Genomic DNA, 21698 nt, shown 5'->3' on the forward strand with positions numbered 1-21698 from the left:
TGTCTAAGTCACGGGATTCCAATCAACTGGTCAAGTTTAAGAGATGGTAAATTGAAACTGGTTGTTGGTGGTCACACTCGAAAAATCATCTCTTTAAATACCTTCCCCTAGTGCTTGCACGTGACTTCTCATTTATTCCTTCTATAGCATCTTTTCTCTATGATATATTAATAGATATTACGGATTCTGTGTTGAAATAAGTTTGGAAAATAATACTGCTCTAAGTCATCTCCTTTCAAAAATGTTGAGAAATAACCATGTATGTTTCATATATTGTATACTGCCTTGATGTATTTATTTTTCATTTATTCCTTTTAAAGTTTCTGTTTTAGATTTTTGACTGATTTTGGGCTTACATCTGTAGGTGATATTTATTTTTCAGGTGCTTATGTTAATATACCTTCATTATTTTATCCAAATTTAGATAATTTTGTTCTATTCCCTCTCCCAAAATATTCTCAATTAAAGCTTATTTAACCTGAATTTACGTTTTTAACCTTAAAAGTTATGAGATTATAGGAAGAGTTACCACATTGTGTCCTTTGATAAGAAACTGTTATATAATTGTTAATTCAGTGTAATTTAAGGAAATATGTTAATAGACAAAATTGATATGGGTTGCCAGAAAAAGTCATGACAATAATATGTAAAGATATTAACATTTTATTATACTAAAGACAATACAAACCAAAAAAAAAAATTCAGTAATACACAATTTAAAGGACTGTTTCTCTAAAAACTATAAGCTTTCAAGCTGAAAAATAAAATACATATATCAAATGTATAAGTGAAGAATGGTTACGCTTATCACTAAAATTTAAAAAGACAACATTACTTTTGTTACTTGTTAGAGTGACATTTATAAAAATATAATTTTATTGATTGGATCCTAAGGTAAAACAGTAAAGATAAAGTAGGATAGTTTTTCCTTGGTATAAAGTTATAACACTCTTAATTCAAAACTAAAATCTTTAGTTACATGTTTTTTATAATGTTTCATGTAATGTTCACTTGATCTATTTTTAGAGATATGTATTACAATCCCCTGATCACAGCTTCAGTAATACTCTAGCAAAAAAAAAAAGCAAAAAATGAATTGTTAAACAGTGCTAAATTATATTCACCTCAATTTAGTTATATGAACTTTTTTATGTGTAAATACTCCATACAATTTACACTCTGAGTAGTAAGTCTGGTTTATACTATAAATACTATCAAGAGAAAATAGGTCAAAAGTTCCCATTGTAAGTATGGTTATCTTACTAAAATAAACATTTAAAAATTAAATGGCTCAATTGGTAAATAAAGAAATATTAAACTTTTCATTCTATTTCCTACCAATCATTTCACAGTCATAGCTTAGAGACACTAAAGTTTGCTCTTAAGGATGTGAATGTTTATTTCCTTTAAAAAATGACACTGATTCTCTAGAAGATCCTCATACTGTTTATCCAGTAATATTCAGGCAATTGCAAGGGCAGATATTAGCAGGAACATGGAAGTATGCAAAAGTATCAAACACACCAAGCTCTCCGTATTTCCAGGTGAAAATTTTGAGTAATTTAATGATGTATTTGTCCAGATTCATTTTCTTGCAGCTTCCCTAAAATGTCATCAAGTGACTGGTTGTTAAGGCCAATGTCTTTTTTTTTTAATGTTTTTTATTTATTTTTGAGAGAGAGAGAGACAGAGCATGAGCAGGGGAGGGACACAGAGAGAGGGAGACACAGGATCCGAAGCAGGCTCTGGGCTCTGAGCTGTCAGCACAGAGCCCAACATAGGGCTTGAACCCACAAACCATGAGATCGTGACCTGAGCTGAAGTCTGACGTTCAACCAACTGAGCCAAGGTACCCTTATTTTTAAACATGAGAAAACAGAAACACAGTTTCATACACTTAAATACAAGATAAATGAAAATAATTACATTCTATTGTAAATAAAGAAGAAAAAGAGTGAAATTATTTTCTCAGCAAAATCTAATTTAACCTAAAACTCCTAAGTTCTGTTCGTTAGAGTCCTGTTACAAAGCAGTGGTCTTCAGAGATGATACAGAGCCCTTGTCTTCAAACTTTTTGCTCCGATCCCCTAAAATAATTTTGACAAATAAATGCTGCCTTGTGCATATTTAAATTAGATGAAAATTTTCATCATAAATTTTAGTTACAAAATATGTAATTTCTGCCATTTTAAAAATGCTGATTTTTTAAAATAAAATCTAAATTAGTTTTCCAAATGTCCTATGTAATATTAATACCACACTGAATCAATACCTACTATCATTCTTCCAAAATAAAATATTTAAAATAAAGGAATTTGTATTTCCTTGACTTTATATTTACTTTCTCCTTTCTCCACAGAATTTTATTCTACTTTGAATCTTGGAAATCTTTTCTTGATCTCTATTAACACTTCTTTGAAATAAACTTAACACAAACAACAGGCACATAAACATTGATATTGAAATTACCTTTAAATTAATTTTCTTTGACCATAAGGCCTCCAGTATTTTTAATCATCTGGATTGAGTTATCATTACAACTAATATGAGCATGTAATTGATCAAACAACAAATTACAAATTTTGGCATAAAATTACTAAAAATGAAAGATGAAAGGCAAACTTTAATTGGAAAAGTATCTCTTAATGGAATAAATTGGGGCAGTGGTGTTTATGAGGCCTTGATTTAAAAACTGTTGAACCATCCATCCCTTTGTTGGTTCTCTGGAGATTTTACTTTTCCAAGAAGTTCACCTTAGAAGATTGAGGCTGGTAGAAGATCGAGGCTGCCTTCCTGGTGTAAAGTCAGGAGAACAGCAATGTGAAGTGAGAAATGGGAACAGAGAATGCCAACTGAGTCCCTGTAGCATTTTAGGCAGGTCAACTTAAGGATTTGCAAATGAATTTGGTACAACTTTCTGTGCACCACCCCCATGTCCCTATCACCATCTGAATACCATTCCTCTAAGATCCCTAGAGACAGTGTTGTTAACTTGAGCTGTCTAAGAAAAAGGACTTTTCCTGAATTACTCCTTTGGTTAAAGAACTGATTTTTAGGGGTGCCTGGGTGGCTCAGTCGGTTGAGCGTCCGACTTCAGCTCAGGTCATGATCTCAAGGTTTGTGAGTTCAAGCCCCGTGTTGGGCTCTGTGCTGACAGCTCAGAGCCTGGGGCCTGCTTTGGATTCTGTGTCTCCCTCTCTCTCTGCCCCTCCCCCATTCATGCTCTGTCTCTCTCTGTCCCAAAAATAAATAAACATTGAAAAAAAATTTTTTTTAATAAATAAATATTTAAAAAAATTAAAAATAAAATAACTGATTTTTATAGTTTCTTAGATGGTACATTTTGAAATCTTACACATTTCTTACATGTTACATTTTGAAATCTGCTTTTGACCACTTGGCTAGCCAGTATATGTGCTGTCTGAGCTATTGCCTCACTAGTCAGCTAACTCATTCTGTACATGCACAGATTCTGAACTGAGCCATATTAAGGGATCCTAGCATAATAGCTCCATCTGTTAATAAGAACTCAATTAGCATATACTACTGGAAAAGCACTAGAGAAACAAATAGGCAGCTTTTAACATGTAAATACTAACTGGGCAAAACAGTCTATTAAAATATTTTAAAAGAACTCTAAAAAAATAAACACTGTATTACTATTGCTCATCTTACAATGTAATGAATAGGGCCCTTATCCCATGGAATGTCCTAAAATGTTTGGCTCAGTTGTACTACCGAGGGTGGCTTAAAGCAGAAGCAGAAAACCTTCCGGAAAGGATATGTTTGGCGTTCAGTCTCTGCAGATAGGAGTTGACCTTATCCTGGAATGCCAGAGTGGCTTCACATCCACAAGCATCTTCTGTGGAGATGAGTCTTCGTGCTTCTTGAATGGCTGATGATGACAGTATACAAAATGTTACAGCTAATTAGAAATCATAGCAAGTCAGAAAATCTACAATTCAATACTTCCATTTTTAAGACTTACCTAAATGCATTTTCCAGGAGGTAAAAGGGTATAAGCACACAGAAAGAGGAGAAAATACTTTGGAATGCTAATGTCACAGAAGAAATTGAATTAGATGTTGGGAAGTGCTTACAGTTGCCAAAGCTGGGTGTTGGTTATATGAGAGTTCACTATATTCTCTATACTTTTGTGATCGTTGGAAACTTTCTGTGATATGAAGGAAAATTTTAAAAAGTTGATGTAGGCGCAAGCCAAACATACAGAGCTAAGGTAATTAATCTTATTATGATACTGTGTCCTTATTAAGACATGAAAATGAGGAAAACAGTTCTCTTTTTGGCCAAAATATTCAAGGATTAAATGAATAAAATGAAATAAAGGGATTAAATTCAAGGATAATTCCTGATGTCCTATACAGACTCTTATTCTATTGGATGGTCTGAATTGAGAGTTCTAGTTCTTACCCATAAATACTTTGGAACTAAAAACTTCAGGTTGGTATCAACATTTAAGCAAAGAACCTGGGAGAATGATAATGCTAACTTCTAATTCTCTGTGAAATACAGTGAGGCAGCTATTCCTACTCAGTATCACAGCCCCCAAAGTTGCCTAACAGAAGTAAGAGTAACTTCCCAGGTCTGAAGACTGGTATACAATCTTGCAGTCGGGTGGTACCACCGCCTGAGGACAGGGAGTGGTCCTTTGCTCCCACATTTTCTCCTACATTCTACAAAGATAGGCTATTGAGGGGACCATAAAGATAGGCTATTGAGGGGACCATAAATTCACTTGATTAAATATAATCTACCTACCTGTCCAAATCCTGCTGACTTTTAAGGATAGCCAGTCCAAACCAGTCAGTCAGGAAGCCAGAAAGTAGCTACTGAAATTAAGTACATGCCCATCATCCCTGTACCGAGCATATAGTTGGCACTTAGAATACTTTTCCAGTGTTATCTCGCCTGATAGACTATAAGCTCTATGAGGGCAAGGGCTTAGCGGGGTATTCTAATTAAAACACTCCATAGAAAATTTAAAACTAGGATATAGCACAATTGAAAGTTGAGAGATAGATCCATTCACAATATCATCAAAAAATAAAATCTTTAGGAAAAATTTAACAAAAGAAGTACAAGACTTATACACTGCAAACTACAAAAACATTGATTTGTCTCCCATTCCTTCCTCAGGACCTGACAGGGTACTAGATATATGAGTAGCTCCACGAACACTTGCTGAGAAAATAAGTGAATGGCTAGACAAGTGAGGTCGTTACCTAACCCGTCATAAATTATACTGGAATCCCCATTTTCCAGGAGAAGAAAAAATGCCCAAGACTGATGTTTCTGAGGATTAAACACCTAGATAGGGTGACAGTACCCTGACATACTCAAATTCTAGAAGCAAGCTGCTCCCTATTACCCTCGCCCTCCTCAAGAAGCTGATCCATCCGTACTTCAAATGAAGAAGTAATTACCAAGTAACTGTCAGGGGCCATGGAGGATGCTAGGAATACAGACATCTACTATCTTCAGGGATTGGAATTCACAGTCTACAGGAGCATAAACATACAAGTCCCAAACTCTGACTTTGCTCCCCAAATCTGCTTCAGCCTCAGTCTACCTCACCTCAACGGAGATACCCCATCCTCCTCCCAGCTGCTCAAGGCTGAAATAGGAAAATCATCCTTATTCCTCTCCTGCCCTATTCCCTGGTTCCTGTTCATTCTGCCTCTGAAAAGTATCTGAAATCATCTTGCTTCTGTCACCACTGCCACCCTCCTCTCCAAACTGGGACCACTGCAACAGCCTCCGACTGGCCCCGTCTTCTGCTTTTCATCCCCTGCAATCCACACAGCAGGTAGGGTGACTTGTGAAAATATAAACAGAATGCCTCTGCTGCTTAAAACTCTCCAGGGACTTCCCATTTCCCATAGAATAAAATATAAACTCCTTGCCCTCACCCCAGTAGATCAGCAGGACTTGGCCCCTGCCTCACTCTCCCAGCTATCTAATACCACGCTTCTTCTAGCTGGTCATGCTTCCCTCACACTGGCTTCTCTCCCCTCCTCTCCCACCAAAGCCACCACCGCACAAGCACAGACTGTGGCATTGCTCTTCCTGCATCCGCCAGCCCCCCAATCCCAACCTAACTATGGCTGATGCTCGGGTCTCAGATGTCACTTCCTCATCCAGGCACTCCCCCAACCCACACTGTCTGAGGACCCTGTTCTTTACCCCTGGCTCTTATTTCATTTATAAATTGTCACTTCCTTGTCTTTTCCCCTTAGACTATTATCGAAGACCATACTTATTTTGTTCACAATTATATACCGAGTGCCTAGCACATAGTAGGCACTCTATTTGCCGAATGGATGAAGGAATGGTTGAAGGAACACACAAGTAATCACAACACAAGGCATCCCGCATTGAAAGAGGGCGGAGCTCAACAGAAATAGAAGGGGAACCCTGGTAGAGGGGGTAAAATTAAAACTAGGCCTGGAAATTAAGGAAACAAACAAACACTCTTTTGCAGTATTCGATTCACACAAAGTAATTTAGAGAACACTTATGCAGGTAATGAAGCATATTGAAAACAAACACTAATAAAGTTACTGCACTAATGAAAATATTATGAATACTGCTGTAGACACATCCTTTAGTAAAAATATAAACACAGTCTAGAAGATATTTCCAACACACACACACAAAAAATTTATATCCAGAGATGTGAAGAGTTCCTTTGAGTCAGTAAGAAAAATACAAATAACCAGATAGAAAAATAAGGGCATAAATAGCATTTCCCAATAAGAAACTGAAATGACCAAAAAATACAGGAAGAGGTGCTTAACATCTCTAGCAACCAGGAAATGAAAGAAATAAAGACCACGGGGAGATACTTTTTTGCATCGATGAGACTGGCAAAAAATTAATGCAACAAAACCAAATGTTGGCAAGGATGCGGTTCTTGGATTTTGACGAGCAAAAGCGGCAAGGGAAGGGGATCCCAGCAGAGGGTGGAAACGGGCAGGGCATGTTTCCGGAATATCCACGTGGTGGAGCACAGGACGTGGAAAGGAACGAATCTGGGGATAAAGGGAGTGACCCGGTGAAGAAGAGAGGTCACCAGGGGCAGGGAGAGAGGGGACAGGTACAGAGCTTCAGTTTGCAATGATCAAGTGCTATGGCTGGAGTGTGGGATGGTTGCACAATAGGAATGCACTCCACTTAACTATACTTTTAAAACATCTTAAAAATGTTTAAAATGTGAAGTTGTATGTTATGTGTCTTACCACCACCACAACAGAAACTCTAACTTAGGGCGGGACTTTGATTAGAAAGAGAAACAAAGACAGAGGAAGGACCCACGAGGGATGAATGGCCGTGGGCAGAATGGTTTCGTTCTGAAGACAACTGGGAGCCACTGGAGGATTCGGACTGGGAGGAACAATCAGGACTGTGCTTCAGACTTGGAGAGGAAGGCTTTCTCCTGGAAGATTGTCCTTCCAAATGACATAGGCTTGAAGTCCAGTCTTTACCTGAGCACGTCTTCCTGTCTTCATTCAAGGTGTAGCCGGCATAACACTCGCAGTGATAGGCCGCTGCCCCGTCATCCACACAGATGTGCTGGCAGCCGTGAGAGCCCAGAGCACACTTGCTGAGAACTGGCCAGGAGCACGGCAGGAAAGAAAATATTCCCAAGTTACAGCAGGAAACCAAACGCAGATTTCTGGGTGAGAAAAGCTTCGGTGTGGAGGCAACAGATGCTGAGGATGAACCCTTCAGTTGTCAGCAACAAATCTCCCACTTTTCAGGAGAAAACCTGTTTTCCTGTTCTACATCTCACATGCCTCTAGCCTCGCCTTTTCCTGGCTCCCCCCTTTTCCCTTTCATTTCTTGCAGATATCTAGGGGGTGCCTTCTCTTTCTTTCCTGCCTTGCTCCCGGCCAGTTCTGACTTTGATTATATGGCTCAGACCTTACCTTTGGCTTTTCCTGATGACCACAAATGCCTCCAACATCTCCAGCCACACGTGGATCATCATCACCATCACCAAAAATAATGTATTGGAGACCTACTTGCACATGGAGCTAAATTTGATGCTGTGTTGACCAACGGCCTGGCTTTAAGAGTGTACAAAGTGGGAAAAGGGTGCCTGGGTGGCTCAGTCAGTTAAGTGTCCAGTTCTGGGTTTCGGCTCAGGTCATGATCTCATAGTTTGTGTGTTCGAGCCCCGCGACAGGCTCTGCATGGACAGTATGGAATCTGCCTGGGATTTCTCTCTCCCTCTCTCTCTCTCTCTCTCTCTGCCTCTCCCTGGCTTGCACTCTCTTTCAAAAAATAAACATTAAAAAAAAAAGTGTACAAAGTGGGAGAGAAAACACGAGCCTGAGCACATATGCACACATACACAAAGAGATAGCAATAACAGTGATGATGGTGAGGAGATGTGTATGTTTGGATAGTGAGGGGTTTATTATCTGTCACAGTAAATATATTACAAGGAGGTAGATGGTTTGCCCAGATTTGAGTGGAGAGCAGACAAAAGTGCTGTGCTTGTCTGGTCCCATGTCCACACTGGCCCAGGACAAATGAAAACAGCAGGTCTCCCTTAATAAACCCAGAAAGTCTTTCATGGAAACACAGGTTCTTCGTCCAACATCACAGGAGACCAACCTAACTGGTTTGTCCCCCTCTAACTCTTAAGTGTTCCTCCACACTCAGGAAACGTCCATGGCTCACTATTGCCTATAAAAGAGCTTTGGGGCACCTGGGTGGCTCAGTTGGTTAAGCGTCCGACTTCAGCTCAGATCATGATCTCACCGTTCATGAGTTCAAGCCCTGCATCCGGCTCTGTGCTGACAGCTCAGAGCCTGGAGCCTGCTTCGGATTCTGTGTCTTCCTCCCTTTCTCTCTGCTCCTCCCCCACTCACACTCTGTCTCTGTCTCTCTCAAAAATAAATGAACATTAAAAACAATTTTTTTTAATAAAAGAGCTTTGAGTGAAATGAAAGTCTCTACATAATTTATTCATAGATCATCTTTCCATCTTTAACATTGATATTCCCCTTCATTACTTCAGATTTTTCTAGCAAAATGCCAAATAGCAGAATGTTTCATTTTTCCCCTCATCCCAGGCTACCAGCGGCTCTACCGACAACAACGGGCCATGCCTCCACCCCCAACCCCCCCAATCTGGGGCTCCACATTTAATCTACAAGCCTTGCTACCAGCCAGCAGGGGAAAGCAGACCATTGGAGGGGATGGGACCCAGGTTACGTACCCCAGCTTTAGAACAGTATCCATCATTACTTTAAAATATATAAACACTAACTTTCCACAACCTGGCCTTGCTCTTCTAGCTACCTTTGCAACCATGAAACAGTATGGCTTGGTGTTTGAGAGCATGTGTAACCACCAGAGTAAGGGCCTGGGTTCAAATCCTCACTCTGCTACTCACTAGCTGAGTGACCAGGGCCAAGTTATTCAACCTGTCTGTGCCTTGTTTCCTCATAAAGTTGCTCACAGCAAATGCCTAGAACCATGCACAGCATACAGCAGGCACTGAAGAATGTTGGATATTGTGACCTGGGAGTATTGCCTGGGGTAGTCTGCCCTAACTGAACACTTTCTTTGATTTTTTCAAAATAAAATGTTCTACTTTATTCCATAATATCTGTTAATTTAAGTGTACATTTGTTTTAGTTTCCTCTTTCGAGGTCTTCAGTGTTCCTGGTGGCTTAAGGTACCAAGTGGGATATTTGTAACCAGTTTGAGAAGTACAGCCATGAGGCTTCTCCACCCCAATGGACTTAGTCCTATCACTGAGCAAACCAACACAAGCCACTCCCCTTGGCCATCTAGCTCTCCAGTCCTCTGTCTAAACCTTCACCATCCTCACGGCTCACCTCCTGCCCTACCCACTCCATACCCTTCTCCAGGCAGCCCACCTCCCCAGCATCTACAGCCCTCGGTTACTGTCTATCCCTCTTCCTGGCTAGTCTCTGCTTTCTCAAGGTGTTGGTTCTCTTTGCACCCAGTCTAGAAGTTGCTCAGAGACACAAAATGCATTTCTTTACATCCCCACAGCATTTTGCACAGTCCTGGAAAAAAAATAGGTACTCAGTATTCTTTAATTGATTTGTTTTGTTTTCTTTTTCTTTTCTTTTTTTTTTTTTAAGTAGGCTGGATGCCCAGTGTGGAGACCAACATGGGGCTTGAACTCAGGACCCTGATCTCAAGACCTGAGCTGAGATCAAGAATCAGACGCTTAACTGACTGAGCCACCCAGGCACCCCTATTTTTCTCATTTTTTTTTAAGTTTGTTTATTTATTTATTTTGAGAGAGAGAAAGAGAGAGAACCAGAGAGGGGCAGAGAGAGGGGGACAGAAGATCCCAAGCAGGCTCCAGGCTGACAGCAAAGAGCCCAATGCGGAGCTCGAACTCACGAGCAGGGAGATTATGACCTGAGCTGAAGTCGAATGCTTAACCAACTCAGCCACCCAGGCGCCCCTCTTTTTTTTTTTTTTTAAAGGGAATTGGTGATTTGCCATTTCCCTTATTCTCTCTTCAAAAGGTCACATAATATCTCTCCTCAAGGGATAGGAACATATACATAAAAATCTTATTTAAAAGTTTGAATATGCCAAAATTAAACACCGCCTTGAGAGGCACAAATTTCTCTTAGAAAGTGTTTTTACATTATAAATGCCACCCTGTTCTGCCAGTGAGTTTAAATCAAATTAATGAGGATTGGCCAAGTCATAAGGCTCAGATTCACTGAAGATTGATCATCTAGAAACTGTCAGGGAACAACTTACTTCAAACTTACTGGAAGATCTGTGTGGGTCTAATTTAGTCATTGACAAAGTCTCCTTTACTAAAAGGATCCAGCTTTAAGATTAGCACTACAGAAAAGTTCCTGGCCAAGTTTTAATTGGAAAAAGATCAGTTCAGCCTATCACACCAAATAGTTACTGTCCAACTGACTTCCTCTAAAGTTCCCATTTGCTTTACAAGTCCCCAGTATACAGAGCTATAAAATTTTCCTGGATAAAGACCCTACATTCAATTAGCTCTTCTCATCTCCCCCCCTCCCTACCCATTTCTGAAGTGAGCTATATTTGCAAAATGAAGCGAGCTCACTGCTGTCTGAGCTATGTGTGTCTTCGTCTATAAGTACCGTGGACGGTCGAAAGTCCGACTCTTTAAACTGTCTTTAAGAATCGCTCACTACGTGAATTGGAACTTGGTGTCCCTGCCATACAAAGAGCCAACAACAAAAGAATTTGTTCAGTGGACCTTACCGGAACACGTTTTATTATCTGCGTTCAGAGTGTAGCCTTCGTAGCATTCACAGTGATGAGACCCACCTCTGTCATTCACACAAATGTGCTGACAGCCATGTGTACCAAAAGCACATTGATCTTGAGCTGCCAAACAGAAGTCCAGGAGAAGAGAAATGAAAAGGAGAAAATTTTTGTATTACCCGTATATAACAATCTTCTTACTTGCAGCTAGAAATATATAAGAGGCAAACCTATTACAAACTTTCCACAGCCATCCGTACTACTGGCTCATACTGGACGTTGGCTGAGTTAAGCAAAATCCTGCACACACAGTGCTTATTCTTCATCTTTCCCCAACTGATCTTCAAAATCACCAAGAAGGAGTTTTTATAATCTAAGTATCTCGGGGCGCCTGGGTGGCGCAGTCGGTTAAGCATCCGGCTTCAGCCAGGTCATGATCTCGCGGTCCGGGAGTTCGAGCCCCGCGTCGGGCTCTGGGCTGATGGCTCAGAGCCTGGAGCCTGTTTCCGATTCTATGTCTCCCTCTCTCTGCCCCTCCCCTGTTCATGCTCTGTCTCTCTCTGTCCCAAAAATAAATAAACGTTGAAAAAAAAATTTATAATCTAAGTATCTCATAAATACTTTCTAAAGCATTCCTTCAGGACTTACTGTATTTACGCTGAATCACAGGGATACCAGCAAATATGGGGCTAATTACACTAGATTTAGAAAGACATCAAATTTGAATCTGAAGAAACTGTAATTCAGCCCTCTCCTGTTAAGTGAGGAAGCTGAGGGGCGCCTGGGTGGCTCAGTCAGTTAAGCGTCTGACTTCAGCTCAGGTCATGATCTCGCGATTCGTGGGTTTGAGCCCCATGTCAGGCTCTGTGCTGACAGCTCAGAGCCTGGAGCCTCTTTCGGATTCTGTGTTTCCCTCTCTCTCTGCCCCTTCCCCGCTTACACTCTGTCTCTCTCTCAACAATAAATAAACAGTAAAAAAAAATAAATAAATAAGTGAGGAATAAGCTGAATCCAAATAAGCTGAATCCAAAGGAAACCAACTGACTCAGAGCAGCATCAGAACTCAAGACCCAAACTCAGTGCACTTTTCTGCATGCAGACAGGATACTTTTCAACTACTTTTTATCTTTAAACTTTTCACTTTGAAATCATCGCAAGGCATATGAAAAAGTTCCAAAAATAGTACAAAAATTCCTGTACTCACCCATCTCCCCAAATGTTAGCATCCCATACAACAGTGGTACAATGATCAAAACTGGGAAATTAACGCTGACACAGTACTATTAATTAATCTACAGACCCTCATTCAAATTTTACCATTTGTTCTGCCACTAATGTCCTTTTCTTGGTCCAGGATCCAATCTAGGACTCACATTGCATTTCATCGTCACATGTCCCTAGCTCAGTCTTTATCTTTCATGACCTTGACACTTCTGAGAAACGGTGGAAAATCACTTTGTAGAATGTCTCCAAGTTTAGGTTTGTTTGAAGTTTCCTCATGATTCTGGATGTTTAGCAAGAATACAACAGAAGTACTATGGTGCCCTCAGGACATCATGTCAGGAGATGCATGATGTCACCACAGGGCATTACTGGAGGTGTTCACTCTGACCACTTGGTTCAAGTAATGCCTGCCAGGTTTCTCCGCTATGAAGTAACTGTTTTTTTCCCATGGTAGGTAATAAATACCTTGTGGAGCGTTCTTTGATTTTAACCTACTAAAAACTGTCTTCAGCATCTGGAAAGCACTGAAAGGGCTGGGTACAGAGATGGAAATGAACAACACACTCATGCGTGTGGCCCATGATACATACATCCTGCCATTTCTGACTTGTCTAATAAGACTGGTCTGACTTACTAGGCAAGTCAGAAATGGGAAAACCCCAAGAGAGAAAAACCAACCAAGTGCCTTGTCAGCATGACCTACGCCTCCAACACCAGCTAGGGAGGCATATAGATAGGGAGGTAGCAAAAGTAAACCCTCCTCTCCCACTTACCTGAACATGTTTTCTTGTCTTCATTCAAGGTGTAACCTTCATAGCACTCACAGTGATAAGAGCCAGTTCTATCGTTCACACAGATGTGTTCACATCCATGAGTGTTAAGAGCACACTTATTGATAGCTATCAAAAGATGATCGGGACAAATGTAAACACATAGAAAACGTGGTAAATTAATTGAGCCACTACACACACACACACACACACACACACACACACACACACACTGCTACTGAAACAAGGCAGCTCAGCACAACAGGAAGACTACAGGACAGGAGGTTGGGAACTAAAGTCCTGTGTTAGCTCTTTCACTAACAGACCCTATGACATGGGTAAGTCTTCTTCCTCTGTTGTGTCTCCATTTCATCGTCTATAAAATGAGTATGTTGAATTAAATAATCTCTAAGTTTCCTTCCTCTCAAAAACTTTTTTCTAGGATTAAAAAAAAATAGACCTAATTCCCATCTTTATTGATTATATGTGAGTATTCATATACTAGATGAATGAGAACCTCCCTAAACTTTCTTCTGTGTCTAAATTCAATAAGCAGCTTTGGTCACAGGGACAAAAGGGAAGATTGTATTTAATTAAGTAAAATCCAGGAAAAGTTCCAAATCCTCAAAAAGACCAAAAGTGTTGGCCCCCTTCCTTCCTAACCCATTTCCCTACTAACCCTTTTCTCTAAAACTAATAATAAGTACTATAAATAAGCTGATTTAGATATTACCTCACTTTTCTCCTCTCACTTTTCTGCAACAATTTTGGAGGAAAAACGTGGATAAGCAAGAGTAAGCCAACCAAAAGGCAGTCAGGAGAAAAGCATACGGCCAGTCCAAACCCTAGAGAGTAGGTCCCTAGGTAAGTAGCAGTCAGACACCATCCCTGAGCAAGCCTCACCTGAGCATGTCTTCATATCAGCGTTCAGGGAATATCCTTGGCTACACTCACAGTGGTATCTGCCTTCCCCATCACTGATGCACACGTGCTGGCACTGGTGTGTGCCAAGTGCACACGGGTCCAGGGCTGTGCACAGGAAGTTTACAATAGTCAGTATCGACACGTAAGACACATTCCAGATAACTCTCTTCCATGTCAGAGAGACATCACTCTCTGGGTTCCTCTCCAATTATAGTTCACTATAAACACTGGGTATTTGTTTTTGGCCTCTGGCTTATTAGAAATACCACTCTTCAACTAATAATGTTATGAATTTAAAATTACAGATTTTATTGTCAACTCTCTCAAAGAGAAAGGAAATTTTGAATTGGGAGCCAAAGCCAAGTACTTACATGGGTCAGGTCTTCAATTTATCCACCTGTTCACGAAAAAAGACTTTTTACTTCCCAAATGCAAGACATGGGGAGAACTACAATGTACTTCTTGAAGGTCTACGAGCTAGCTGGCCTATTGCAGCCAGAGATCTGGTTTCCAAGGGCTCTATCATTTGTGTCAAAACAGAAGTCACAGGCAGGCATCCCTCTGGGCCTGGAACTCTCTCACTCTTGGGCGGCAATACATATTTGAACATGCAAATGGTGGAGGGCAATGCCTGAATGTGCAGCATGGAGCTTGAGCCCAAATGTTTATGTATGAAACTTCAGGGCCTCTAATATCTGCAAGGAGAATAAACTCACATGCTTGATGCAAGCAGGTGAAAAGAAAAGGAAGACCAGAATAAATGAGATTATGTTAGCTAAACTCCATACCCATCGTTTCACTCCTGGAGTTGTTAATATCTCATTGGATTTTTTTTTTCCCTAGTGACACGCCTTGAAGAAGAATCAATGAATTTAGTCATTTCTGAGAAACCAAGGAGGACTGTTGGAGGAGGCTGGCATCCCTGGGCAGGTAACCCAGCCTCGACTGCTTTGGCAACAGGTCAAGGCTAATATTTGCCCAAGAAGGGCCTTTTCATGGGATGATCTTTCCAACCCGTTGACTACAACAAGCTGGCCCTCAGTCTTTTTTCCATAGACAGGGGATTTTTTCCCCCAGAACAAGCAGGCCTTTTGTACCAAAAGGAAAAGATTGCCACTCACCACTTGCTACTTTATGGCCTTCAAGCCCAAACCCAGGTGCTAGCTGTGAGACCCAACTCTGCCACAGACCAGCCTCTTTATGGAAAATCTCTCACCCACAAGCATAAGGGGTTTTCCTGGGAGAAAGAAAGCCATGTTCTTTTGAGAAACCAATGAATACTAAGTAGATGCCACCAAAGCCAAGGATAGCTTGTGAAGGCCCAGTGTCTCGGGACAGGAAAGACAAGGGGCCACCAGCCAGGTCTGGTTGAGATGAGGCCAAACTTAGCTCCAGACCAAGACTTCATCTCCCATTTCCTGACAAACTGGTGATTGCTGAGTTCCACATTAATTCTGATATAAAGACTCCTTGAAATTTGCAATTGTAATTATCGATTCACTTGTTTGTCTCATCACCACCCCCAAACTATTTTTATTGCTTGATAGTAAGGAAGGAATATCTTTATCTTCATATCATCAGTGATTAATTAATACACATCAAATAAAGAGATGGGGAATAGATTACACAGCAAACGGTATCTACATTTTAAAATTCACCTGAACCAGGGGCACCTGGGTGGCTCAGTTGGTTAAACATTCAACTCTTGATTTCAGCTCAGGTCATGATCTCATGGTTTGTGAGATCAAGTCCCATATGGGGCTCTGTCCTGACAGCATGGAGTCTGCTTGGGATTCTCTCTCTCCCTCTCTCTCCACCACCCCTCTGTTCATATGCACGCGCGCACACACATACATGCCTACACTCGCTCTCTCAAAATAAATTAAAAAACTAAAAATAAAAAATAAAAATAATAAAATTCACCTGAACTAAAAATTTGCCCATACCTGTTTGGATAACTCCAGGGAGGGCTTTGAAAGACTATACCTCTTCATGATTTTAAAAACTAAAGCATGAATATAGATAGAGAAAGATAGACAGACAGATAGATAGATAGTAGAAAAAAGAAACTTAAAAAAGTATGAGTCTCACACATTCATAACTCTGATCAGTGACTAAAAATAAAGCCCAGCCTTAAGTAAATTCATATTCATGGATTTGACTGCTAAAAGTTCCAATTAAATTAGCATGCTCAGGGGTGCCTGGGTGGCTCAGTCTGTTGAGCATCCAACTTTGGCTCAGGTCATGATCTCCCGGTTCGTGAGTTTGAGCCCTGGGTCAGGCAGGCTCTGTGCTGACAGCTCGGAGCCTGGAGCCTGCTTCAGATTCTGTGTCTTTGTCTCTCTCTGCCCCTCCCCTGCTCATGCTCTGTCTCTGTGTCTCTGTCTCAAAAATAAATAAATTAACATTAAAAAAAAATTTTTTTTAATTAACATACTCATATTCAAACTCCATCCTAAAGGGAAAAAGACAGAAGGACAGTAACAATGATTTTTTTTAATCTGCTTCTTGCTACCTCACAAGTGAGCTGAAATCCCAACCTCCCTAATTCCTAATCCCATCCCTCCATGAAGAATAGTCAGAGGAAGAACAAAATCTGAAAACTAGTGTATCTAGGGAATAAGCAGAACCCTGACTGCCAGTTACACTGGAAAACAGGCCAGCTGATCCTTCCATGGACAGACAGACAGCTGCTGCTCCTTGTTTTCTGCAGGAAAACAGGTAGAATTCTGTGACATCCAGAGATGGTAAAGCTGAAGAAAATATCTGGGGAAAATGGAGTTGTGGGCAAAGGGGAGAAAAGAGGTGTCTTGAGTTTTTTATTTTTATTTTTCTCTGACCCCATCAGGGAACAGCAGGATCATTTATCCTGGATATTTCTAGACCTTCACATTTCTAATGCAAACATGAAGATTTTATGAGCAAACCAAGTTACATATAAAGCAACTCTATATTCCTAAACCAACAAAGTGTGTTTATGTTGGTAAAAAAAAAAACAAGAAAAGCACTGCTTATATTTTGGTTTTCCATAGAGTTTCCACCCCCCCCCCCAAAAAAAAGAATAAATCTTTTATTTCTTTTTCTTTGGATACACAGTGTCTGAATACAACATCTTTTCTATTTAGGAGCAAAGACTTACCACAAAAGGTCTCCTGGAATCTAGAGGAAAGTTTCTCAATGACCCCATAGGTCTCCACATAGAAAACATGCTCATCTAGGGGCTCACTGGCGATCATCTTGAGGGACTCCATGTCTGCCCGGTCCACGCCCACAGCATAGAGCTCAATACCAGATGCCCGGGCCCGAGCGGCCACCTCATTCACCTGGTCCTGAGGTCTTCCGTCTGTCACAATGATGGCCACCTTAGGGATGTTGGATGTGGGCCCCCGAGCTCCTGCCTCCACCGTGAAGGCCTCATCCATCGCTGTCTGGATAGCCAGACCCGACATGGTGCCTGTAGACAAGGGTGTGATCCTGGCCACAGCCCGCTTCAGCGACTGCTTATCCGAGTGGGTCTGGAGATGGAACTCAATCTTCACGGTGCTAGCATAGTTCACCACCGCCACCCGTGTGTCCGCCGCCCCAATGTCCAGAGTGTCGATTATCTGGGAGACAAAGGTTTTCACCTTGGTGAACTCCAGGGGCCGCACACTGCGAGAGCTATCAATGATAAACACCAAGTCCAAGGGCTTGCTCTTGCAAACACCTGCAAAGGAGGGTGTGGGAAAACAGGTATGACTAACCAATAATCTGATCCCAATCAGCAATGGAGTCATCCTCACACCCAGAGAGCCCTGGTGTTGGAGACCCCACTGTCTGTTATCTTCCCCCAAGACCATCCTCCCTTTAGACGTTGAAAACTCCAAGGCCATCCGAATTCCTTACTAAGAATTCACATCGGGGGGGTGAAGTTTCTCCAAATATCTCACCTACAGGCTGGCTGAACCCCAAAATTTCACCTAGAACCTCATCCCTCTGCTTCAAGTTTTGTTCCCAAGATTCCTCTTGACTCCCAGGAATGAATGGATTCCAGCTCTTTCTCAGGCACCTTGGCCATGAGCCAATGGGACAGTGTCCCTAAATGGTGTGAAAGGTGAGCTCAGGACAGCCTACCTGCACACTGTCCAGGCCTCACAGACACCTCAGGCAATGTTGCAGTTCAAGGCGAGCACACTACTGCTTTTCTGGAGATTTCCTTCTCCTACTCCAGTGCTAAGGAAAAACTGACCCAAGGGAAGCCCTAAATGCCCCCTCCTTCTCATCATTCATCAGGTTTAGCAAACTCTGGGGCCCCACAAGCCTGAGAGTGGGAAGAATGACAACTTAATCTGACCCATGTGGGATGCCTGGGTGGCTCAGTCGGGTAAGTGTCCAACTCTTGGTTTCAGCTCGGGTCATGATCTCACGGTTCATGGGTTCAAGCCCTGCATTGGGCTCTGTGCTGATGGTACGGAGCCTACTTGGGATTCTGTCTTCCTCCCTCTCTGCCCTTCCCCTGCTCGCTCGGTCTCTCTCTCTCTCTCTCTCTCTCTCTCTCTCTCTCTCTCTCAAAAATAAATAAACATAGGGGCGCCTGGGTGGCGCAGTCGGTTAAGCGTCCGACTTCAGCCAGGTCACGATCTCGCGGTCCGGGAGTTCGAGCCCCGCGTCGGGCTCTGGGCTGATGGCTCAGAGCCTGGAGCCTGTTTCCGATTCTGTGTCTCCCTCTCTCTCTGCCCCTCCCCCGTTCATGCTCTGTCTCTCTCTGTCCCAAAAATAAATAAACGTTGAAAAAAAATTAAAAAAAAAATAAATAAATAAACATAAAAAAATTTTTTTTAAATCTGACCCATGTCCGCTGTGCTTCCAACTCTGTGCGTGTATCTGGTTTTCAGAAGCAGAGACGTCCACTGGTGCCCACCCTCTGCCCCCACCAACCTCTCATGGTCACCCCCTTTTCACTTTTTTCATCCACCAGATACTTTCTTGAGGGCCTCCCACGTATTAAGCCCTGGGGCTACAGAAGCAAAGGAGCTTGTATCTTTCCTACTTAAAAGTACCAAGCAAGTTGCAGTAACACCGCAAAGCTTTGTTTCCGTCTCTGCCTTCTTCTCTTTCTCCCCCAATCTCATTCTACACTCCTCCCTCTCCCAGCCACCAAAATCAAGTCATAAAGTCAGGACTGGCTGAGAGAAAAGCCAGGTATTAAGCATCTTTTTCAATTCATTCCTCCTCCTCCTCCTCTACACACACACACACACACACACACACACACACACACACACACGCACACACGCACACACACCACTCATCATACACACCAAGTCCTAAATGGAAATGTAACTGATGCTTGAGCATGAAGCATCAACCAGGGTTCTCGCCTTTCTTAGCAGGGGGCTGGAAGGTGATGCTACTGTAAGAAGGCAATTTACACAGTGATCTAGGGGAAAAGATGGATTCAAAGCAAACTCCTAGGCAAGACGGGTTGTGACAGAAAAAGCCCAATCTGGAACAGGATTGATGCCTCTATATAGTTTTCTTTAAAAACTGAAAATTATCAGGGAGCCTGGGTGGCTCAGTCGGTTGGGCGGCCGACTTCGGCTCAGGTCACGATCTCATGATCCGTGAGTTCAAGCCCCGCGTCGGGCTCTGTGCTGACAGCTCAGAGCCTGGAGCCCCTTTCGGATTCTGTGTCTCCCTCTCTCTCTGCCCCTCCCCCGTTCATGCTCTGTCTCTCTCTCTCTATCTCAAAAATAAATAAACGTTAAAAAAAATTTTCTTAATAAAAAAAATAAAAACAAAATTATCCTCTTGGTTTTATCCAGCTTCCTGGAGGTATTCAATTAAAAAAATAAACCATACCTTATTTTCAATAACATCTTAGAGATCACAGTTATTGTACCAACACAGTAACTCTGTGAACAACCTTCAGAGGTGCAGAAGTTGTTTTTATACCCATTTTACAGGTGAGACGACTGAGGTTCAGGGAGGTGTAGGAGTCAGAAAACAGCAGATCATGGACTAGATTCCAAGTTTCCTGACTCCCAGCCTAAAGGGGCCTTTCACTGCATGGCTTCCTCTTTCTGAGGCAGTATTTTCCACCACAAAAAAAATCAACATTATCTCATGTACCTAGTAAACATCCTGCTTGTTGTCTCTGAGTCACCACCCTGAAATATGCTGTATGTCATGTATTTAGTTAAGTCGAAAGGAATTAAGTCTTTTAAAAAACAAAAACAAAAAACCCCCAGAATTTCATTTCATCCCTTGATTACAATGCATCAGGAACAAGGAAGAAGAATCATACTGAAAATCCTCCATGGACATAGATATAGGTATTTCTGCATAACTGGAGTAAAAGGATAAATACATGGTGAGCCCATATTTGACAATGATTTCACTAACACCCAAATGGTGTCCTTACTAACGCCACGGTTGTGTTCTTTTAGTAAATATGCATGATTCCTTCCTTCTCACATGGAATCCTGTGTCAGAGGGATATGGTGGACAGAATCATGCTCCCTCCCCCCAAAGATGTCCATGCCCTAATCCCCGGAACCTATAAGTATGTTGCTTTATCTGGGAGAAAGACTTTGCAGATGTGATTAAGTTAATGACCTTAAGAAGGGAGTTCATCCTGGACTATTGGGGTGGGTCTGATGTAATTACAGAGGCCCCTAAAAGTGGAAGAGAGGCAGGAGAGGAGACTCAGCCTGCCTTTGGTGGCTTTGAAAATAGGGAAAAGGCCATGAGCCAAAGAGTGAAGGCAGCCTCTACATGCTGAACCAGGCAAGGAAACAGTCTCCCCTAGACCTTCCCCAAAGGGAAACAGCCCTGCTGACACAATTTTATCCCTTTGAGACTAGTGTGAGACTTCTGATCTACAGAACACTTACTTAATACATATGTGCTGTTTTTAAGTCATGAAGTTTGTGCTAATTCATAACAGTATCAATAGAAAACTAATACAGGGAGGCTCAACGTCGATGGCAAGACATTCTGTGAACATCTGGTTACTTCCTGATTGGATGCCCTCTGCAATATCACTGGTTTTGAATCTCACTCCCCTTTACTAGATAGAAGGCAGCGCTTTGATTCTCAGAAACCAAGAAAGTGAGAATCCGAATTTCCTAAAAGATTTCCATACTTCCAATTTTTCTGATTTCTGATAGTCCTGCTAGAAATAAAAGCCTATAGCAAAGCGTAGCAATTTCTGGGTGCAGAAAGAAGGCAATTTGAAAAAGGGTGACATGTGATGTTTATTAAAGGCTTAGCATTCAAGATCAGTTTGGATTTCAAGTAATGCAGGACCAGTGCTGCTTTGGAGGAACATGAACACCCCATGCAGAATCCCTCCTCCCTCTCCCAGTCCCATCCCCAAGGGAGGTGGGTCAGGACCAAGAGGTAAGGTTACCTTTTAGAAGAAAGGCTTCCCTACACTCCCAACCCCACCCTTCCTCCCATCCTGGAGCAACCAGCAGGCTACCACTGAAATTAACCTTTGTGAACCCTGGTACTCCCTGG

At 41.8% G+C, this 21698-nt stretch overlaps 1 protein-coding gene across 1 annotated transcript in view; it reads right to left on the reverse strand.

Annotated features, from left to right (window-relative positions):
• Positions 1 to 784: 784 nt before the first annotated feature.
• The window catches only part of MATN3 (matrilin 3), a 23060-nt gene continuing 2146 nt past the window's right edge, over positions 785 to 21698 (reverse strand). The window contains exons 3-9 of the mRNA XM_040496868.1: positions 17335 to 17901; positions 14175 to 14300; positions 13275 to 13400; positions 11275 to 11400; positions 7506 to 7631; positions 3785 to 3895; positions 785 to 1618 (exon numbers count right to left, since the gene is read on the reverse strand). Of these exons, the coding sequence (XP_040352802.1) occupies positions 1563 to 1618; positions 3785 to 3895; positions 7506 to 7631; positions 11275 to 11400; positions 13275 to 13400; positions 14175 to 14300; positions 17335 to 17901 (1238 nt within the window). The 3' untranslated portion in view covers positions 785 to 1562. The remainder of the gene's footprint in view (positions 1619 to 3784; positions 3896 to 7505; positions 7632 to 11274; positions 11401 to 13274; positions 13401 to 14174; positions 14301 to 17334; positions 17902 to 21698) is intronic.

This window comes from Herpailurus yagouaroundi, unplaced genomic scaffold (genome assembly GCF_014898765.1).
Source record: "Herpailurus yagouaroundi ecotype Mexico unplaced genomic scaffold, PumYag 188, whole genome shotgun sequence".
NCBI lineage: Eukaryota > Metazoa > Chordata > Mammalia > Carnivora > Felidae > Herpailurus > Herpailurus yagouaroundi.